The sequence below is a fragment of the Bos taurus genome, chromosome 4 (genome assembly GCF_002263795.3).
Source record: "Bos taurus isolate L1 Dominette 01449 registration number 42190680 breed Hereford chromosome 4, ARS-UCD2.0, whole genome shotgun sequence".
In the NCBI taxonomy this organism is placed as follows: Eukaryota; Metazoa; Chordata; class Mammalia; order Artiodactyla; family Bovidae; genus Bos; species Bos taurus.
In genome coordinates, this window is record NC_037331.1 from 106,919,592 (window position 1) to 106,926,661 (window position 7,070).

Below are 7,070 nucleotides of genomic sequence, written 5' to 3' on the forward strand. Positions count from 1 at the left end.
GCTGCACATATGGATGGAGGAATAAATTCTTGAGTTTTCCTAATGTAGCCTAAGTTTTGTGCCAATGTGTTCCCTTTACTATACTAGGATATACCGATGTAGTAACATTGTATAGAAATAGTTACCTCAAGGGAATACATTTACTGTAGTCAATGTTACAAGGCAATGTGGATTAGTAATTCTTCCTCTGAACCTCCTCTCACTTTATCTTTGACAGTAATATTTCCACCAAGCTACTGGATGAAACCACCTCCATGCCCTCCTTCTGTGGAACCACATGGGTAGAATTCCCTGCCGCTTCACTCCATACCTTTCAGGAGACAGCTTTCAGGCATTTATCCTAGGGATCGACAGATCAGAGGAGCCCCTCTGATTCACTGAGGGACTCCAATATTATTTGCCCTAAATAATAATTTTTATATGTAAGAATAACACCCACTGAAAATTATTATGAGAGATTTGGAAAATATATAATCAAGAAAATATAAATCACCTATAGTCTCATCACCTAGAGAGCAATGATCACTTCCTGATCTCGGTAGCTCTCTGCAATTTCAAATCAATCCCTCCTCTTGGCTCTCTCCCCTGAACTCTAGATTAGTGCCTTTGCCTCCTTAGTTACTGTCTTCACTGGCTTGTCCTGGCCGCCCTTTGACTCCACATGTTCTAAGTGGAAATCCCCATCATCCCCCACTTCTCCCTTGCACCTGCTCCTGTGTCCTTTTCAGCAAATTGTCCCACCGTCCACCCTGTGACCTAGGTTAGAAACGATCCTTGGCGCCTCTTTCTTCCTCACCCTCACATCTAACCAAGATGCTGTAGTTGTCTCTACTTGCATATTGTTTGGGTCTTTCCTTATCCTTTAGTCACCAGTGTCACGACTCTGGTCCAGACTCCATCACCTCTCTCCTGGAATATGGTAGCAGCTTCCGTGGGTCTCCATGTCTCCAATCCAGTCTCCACGCTGCGGCCAGACAAGGAGAGGCAAGCTATCACATTTTCTCATGAACTCAAACCCTTCAATTTTTTGCAAGGTCCTTCCCCCAAATGCCCCCACCCCTGTTTAACCATTTCTATCTGGAGCAGTCTTCACTCTCCTCTTCATCAGGCTGACCTCTTCCCATCGTCCAGTTCTCCACTGAGTCATCTTTGTCCCCCAAGAAGCTTCGCCTGACTCCCCTCTCCCCATGAAAGTTCTGGCACGAGCCCACTTCATCCATCTCCTGTTTACTCCTCACATCCTCCCCTCTCCCTGTGAGCTCTCTGGGGCATGTGTTGTGGCTTCTTTGTCACCCCAAGCCCACGATTTTGCCCCAGCCTGCCATGTGGGAAGAACTACACAGATTATCCAGGCAAGAATACAGGAGTGGGTTGCCATGCCCTCCTCCAGGGGATCTTCCCAACCCAGGGACTGAACCCAGGTCACCTGTCTAGTTCCTGAAGCTGCTAAGTGTGGGTCTAGGGTTCTCTTCCACATGGGAGGGGAGGAGGATGGAGCCACTGCTGGGAGGGTCTTCTTAGGCGGACACGCTTCCAGATTCTCTCTTCTTGAATCTGGTTCTTGAGTTCCCCGCGGGCACTCCACAATGCAGACACGTGCTGACGGGGGAAACTTGAGCGAGCAGAGCTGCCTACTCTGGCCTGGTCCCTGCCTGCGATCAGGGCTCACACAGACAGACCCTCCTGACCCGACGCCTGGCGGGGTCGCCAGCGCCCCAGCACCTGGCGGATGGCCGCGGCGATTTCGTGGTTGCGCAGGCTGTAGATGAGCGGGTAGAGCAGCGGCGTCACGTGGGTGTAGACCAGCGCCAGGTCGCGGTCCCGGTGCGGGGAGTAGCTGGCCTTAGGCCGCGCGTACATGAAGGTGGCGCAGCCGTAGTGCAGGAAGGTGACGGTCAGGTGCGAGGCGCAGGTGGAGACGGCCTTGCGGCGGCCCCGCGGAGAGCGCAGGCGGCGCAGGGCGCCGGCGATGGCGCCGTAGGAGGCCAGGATGAGCAGCGAGGGCAGCAGCAGCAGCAGCAGGCAGGCGCCCAGCAGAGGCAGCTCCTCAGCGTAGCTCCGCGTGCAGGCCAGGTGCAGCAGCGCTGTGATGTCGCAGAAGAAGTGCACCAGCAGGCGGGAGCCGCAGAAGGGCAGGTGGAAGACGGCCACCGTGAGCCCCACGGACACCGCCAGGCCCCCGAGGCAGCAGGCCAGGGCCAGCCGCGCGCACAGCCCGGGGGTCACCACCGCCGTGTAGCGGAGCGGGTGGCAGATGGCCACGTAGCGGTCATAAGCCATGGTGGCCAGCAGGAAGCACTCGGCCCCGCCCAGGGCCACGAACATCTGCATCTGCACGGCGCAGCCCAGGAAGGAGATGGGACTGCCTCGGCCCAGGCTCGGCGAGGCCAGGTCAGCCAGGGTGCGGGGCACCACCACCAGCGTGTAACCGAGCTCGATGGCTGACAGCTGGCACAGGAAGAGGTGCATGGGCGGCCGGGTGGTCGCCGAGGCCACGGCCAGCAGGATGAGCAGGTTCCCGCTCAGGGTGGCCAGGTGCAGGGCCAGCAGCAGCAGGAAGAGCGCCGGCCTCAGATGCGGGAACTCCGCAAAGCCCTGCAGGAGAAAGCCCTGGTGCAGGGTGGCATTGCTGGGGCTGGCCATGCACCCACCTGTCCAGGTCCAGAGGCACCTGTGGGAAAGAAGCAGGGGAAGGGGGAGTTTGTGGGCTCCGCTCCTCTGGCCCTGCTGGTGAAGAAAGGGCTGGATGGAATTAAGAGGGTAGGAGCCAGTAGAGCTGCAGAGAGGGGGGCCGGGTGATGTGCTTATTTCCAACTCCACCCCGCCTTTTGGTTATTGGCTCAGTCCTGTTCGACTCTTTGTGACTCCATGGGCTTGTAGCCCACCAGGCTTCTCTGTCCTTGGGGATTCTCCAGGCAAGAATACAGGAGTGGGTTGCCATGCCTTCTTCCAGAGGATCTTCCCAACCAAGGGATTGAACCCAGGTCGCCTGCGTTGCGGGCGGATTCTTTACCCTCTGAGCCACCAGGAACATCTTATTGTCTTCTTCTGAAAATTGGTCCAGTTTTTCCTGCCTCCTGGACTAGAATTCTTACAACTCCTTTCTCAACATGCTCTTTGTAAAGAAACCTTGATTTGAGACCCTTTCTTTACTTTGCATCTCTCTTGACCTCCACCTAGGAAGAATGCCCTTTCTTCAGACTCCACTTGCTTTGTGGGTCTTGTACAGCCACCAGTGTTAGTCGACCTCAGCCTTAGCTGGCTGCCCGGAGGCAGGCACTGTGTCTATAGGTTCTGCTTCTATTTCCTCCTTCCTGCCCTGTGCTGCTATTTCTGAGTTGCTTTCCTTGTACCGCAGAATTAGAAAAACATAAGGCTTCCCTAGTGGCTCGGAAGGTAAAGAATCTGCCTGCAATGCAGGAGCCCTGGGTTTGATCCCTGGGTCGAGAACATCCCCTGGAGAAGGGAATGGCAACCCACTCCAGTATTCTTGCCTGGAAAATTCCATGGAAAGAGGAGCCTGGCAGGCTGCAGTCCGTGGGGTCACAGAGTTGGACACGACTGAGCGACTTCACTTTAATGCAGGTGAAGACCTTAGTCACCATCTCATTCAACCTCATAATTTTAAAGATAAAAAAAAAAGAAAAAAGCTGGGGAGGGACAGGATAAAGGGCTTAACTGTTGACAGATAATTAGAATCAGAATCTGCATTCCTGAGACTGAATCCAGAACTTCCCATGATCCTATATGAGGATGTGAAAGGTCCCTGGCATTAGTTAGTCAATCCATACTGATTCAGCTTTAAATAGAGACCCGAGTCTGTGCCTGGCATTAAGGCGGACACAGACAGCAGCCAATGGTTAGCGGAAAGGCCTGGCTGGGCCCATCTGGAACAATGCATCCTAACAGTCTTATTAGTACTGCGTCAGCAGGACAAAAAGCCATGTACATCTGTTCTAACTTGCCCTTCGGAGGTAGCAGTACATTCCAGATCTGCTGTCAGAACAGAGCCTCTGAGTATTATCCGGTGACTCATTACAGGCAACAGTGGAGAGCATTGATAGCGTGTAGGTTGGCTGCAATTGTTATAACCCTCCGGAGTCAGGGACCATCAAGTGGTAAGAAATTCAGAGCCGTGCCAACTAGAGGAGGATGTCTGATTTTTCCACTAGTTATTAATGATATCTCTTTTTAAATTAATTTAAATTATAAGCTCAACTATTATTTCCTCTTAGTGCCCTTGAGTCACTGTTTCTAATCAGTGTTGGAGGTGGAATTTGTTGTTATACTACAGAGTGCAACAGCAGTAAAACTGGGGCGCTGGCAACAGGTAAACTGAATACAGGAACGGGAAGGAATGCCAAGAGCTTGCTCTTTGCTATTGATGCTCCTTGTTGAAGAGAGTTCTGGGGATTTGCATCTGTCAGTGTCAGCCTGTGCTCTTTTTTGTCATCTGAGGGGAATGCCTTGAAACAGATGTTTGCGCTGTTGCATTGATGGGGGAGGAATAGGGTGGGGGTGTGGGTGGGTCTGGGGGATGTGGAATCACTTCCTATCATTCCCTTTCTCGCCCTGCTGTGTTCAGTCATTTGAACAAATTTGACAAACCTGTGTCAAGTCTGCAGCCTCGCCGCCGCCAGGTGTGACCAAGAGACAGAAGCCTAGTGTCCTGGAGGTTCAGGCAGGACGAAGCTGTTGCAGGGACCAGCTCTCTTCACTCTGCCTCTGCTGACCCCCTCCGTCTTTTACTTCTTCCTTTTCATCTCCTTAGGGAAGCAGGGAGTGGAGGGCAGAGAGACTCAAGCAATCCATTTCTTTCCCCCTCACGTTCACACTTCACAGAAATGGAGATGTTGCGAAAGGCTGGGTAGTGGCTCCAGTAACCCTAAGCTCGAGGCACATCATGTTTACAAACATGGAAAGCAAGCCAGACAGCTCAGTTCAATCTAAGGAGACTGAGGAGTGTTTCTACTTTGTCTAGAGTTTTTAGAAGGATTTCTCACAATCTCTAGGAATGTGTGTTAGAAGAGTCTTTTCCCTGGGAGGGAGAAGGAAAACAGACACTTTCACAACTGCAGTGGTTTGTTCAAAACCAGGCTCCAGCCTAGTAGGAGAAGCTACAGAGGGAAAAGAAAGCCTCACCTTCCTCCTTCAGGGCCAGAAGGGCCATATCCTCAGCTGAGAGAGTGTCAGGCAAATGCGTGTACAGACTCCGTACATTTAACTCACTTAATCCTAGCAACAATCTAACGAAGGAGGTGCACTCTTACTGTACTTATCTAACAGGTAAATTGAGGACTAAAGGAATTAAATGTCATGAAGCTAGTTAGCAGTAAAGCCAGGTTTCTACTCAAGCAATTCTAGTCCCTGCTAGTCCATGGTTTTATCCACTATAACTGTCTTCCCTCTTTATCAGTCTCCTAAAAATTCTTCTCACATAAGACACACTCTGATCCTCTACCCACATCTCCCACCTCCCCTTGCCCAGGAATTACCTGCACCCTCCAAGACATTTCCGTCCTCACATTTCCCTTTGCTGACATTTCCCTTGAGGACATGTGGATGTAAGCAGGCATACAGATGATCTAAGACAGCAGATTTAAAAAGAATTTCCACTTCGCCTTGACATTCTTCATTCCTATTGTTACTGTCCTGGCCGATCTGCTTTCCTGATTGTATAAGGCTCTGTGGAGCACTCGCAGATTAATGGCTGCCTGGTGGCTCAGGACATCTGGATGTGGTTGGGCTGGGGACATAGATCTGGGATTTGATTCTTCACTACGTAGAATAAATACAATTATCTGTAATAATGATGTTTTTAGCTGGTCATTTTAATGGCCAGTTGAAGCATTTCGAAGGAGAGGTTGTGGGGAGATTTGAAAGGCAGGCAGGTCAGGCCCCTCTTGAAGATTCCATAAAATATGATAGTGAACCAACTTGAAAGTCAAATGGTCCGGATCTTCATGTTACAGCGAGGGATGCTGCAGAGAGGTCATAGAACCAGCCTGGGACCTCGCCACTATCTGTTGGCAGCAGAACTGGACTCAGAACTCCTGTTTGATGGTTCTGTTTGCTGCCAGAATTGTCTTCCAGAGTAGACCTGAGGCCATGGATCTAGTATTATTGTTTACAAAAACACCAGGGGAGAGGTCACAGAAATATCAGATCATTGTCCCATAAGAAAGAATTGCCAATATGCCCGAATTTCTATTATTTGACTTAATAACCTGTCATGAGCATCTGGCCTATGAATTTACACAAATTGTTCTGAAATCTGTTTTCGTCCAGTGCATCTTCTTACGAAAAATACACACTGTGCATTAAAGGGCTTCCCAGGCGGTGCTAGTGATTAAGCATCTGCCTGCAGTGCAGGAGACACAGAGAGGCGGGTTCCATCCCTGGTCGGGAAGATCCCCTGGAAGAGGAAATGGCAACCCATTCCAGTATTCTTGCCTGGGAAATTCCATGCACAGAGAAGCCTGGCAGGAAAGATTTTTTTTTTTCTTTTCCTTAATCCTCAGTGAAGTAGAAAGACTCCCTACAGTCTAAATTTTTGCTTTGGTATTTGATGCTCGATTCAGGTTATGGACAAGTTAATTAACGTTCTGAAACCTTGCTTCCTTATGTTGAATGGGGGCAGCAAAGGAGGGACACGTGAAGATTCTGTGAGATAACATGTAAAAGCGAGCACAAAACCCACAACAAGACTGAAAGCATTCTCATCTCTGTCCTTCATGCCTCGATGAGCTTAGATCACATTTCCTCTGAACATTCATCTTTCCATCACGAAAATCTCCTCACCCCTTGATTGTCTGGGATCTGTGAAACAAAGGTGTCCTAGTATTCTGGATTTAAGGAAGAATGCTTTTCTCACGGGGAGAGAAGCAAAGATAGACATAATAGATAAGTCTCTGTCTGTCTATCTTCATTGTCCTTTTTCTTTCCCCCACCTCCCTATCTGTCCACTTTTTTTTCCCTTTGGTTTCCCATCATCTTTCTAAGCCTGTACAGATTTTGGAAGAAGACATCTGTGAATTCAAATCCTGGCTCAGTCACTTACTGGCCACATT

The 7,070-nt window shown here is 50.1% G+C and overlaps 1 protein-coding gene across 1 annotated transcript; it reads right to left on the bottom strand.

Moving 5' to 3' along the window:
- Positions 1–1,665: 1,665 nt before the first annotated feature.
- OR10AC1 (olfactory receptor family 10 subfamily AC member 1) lies at positions 1,666–2,643 on the bottom strand. The gene has a single exon (XM_002687124.1). The coding sequence runs from the start codon at positions 2,641–2,643 to the stop codon at positions 1,666–1,668; it is 978 nt and encodes a 325-aa protein (XP_002687170.1).
- Between the last annotated feature and the right edge of the window lie 4,427 nt (positions 2,644–7,070).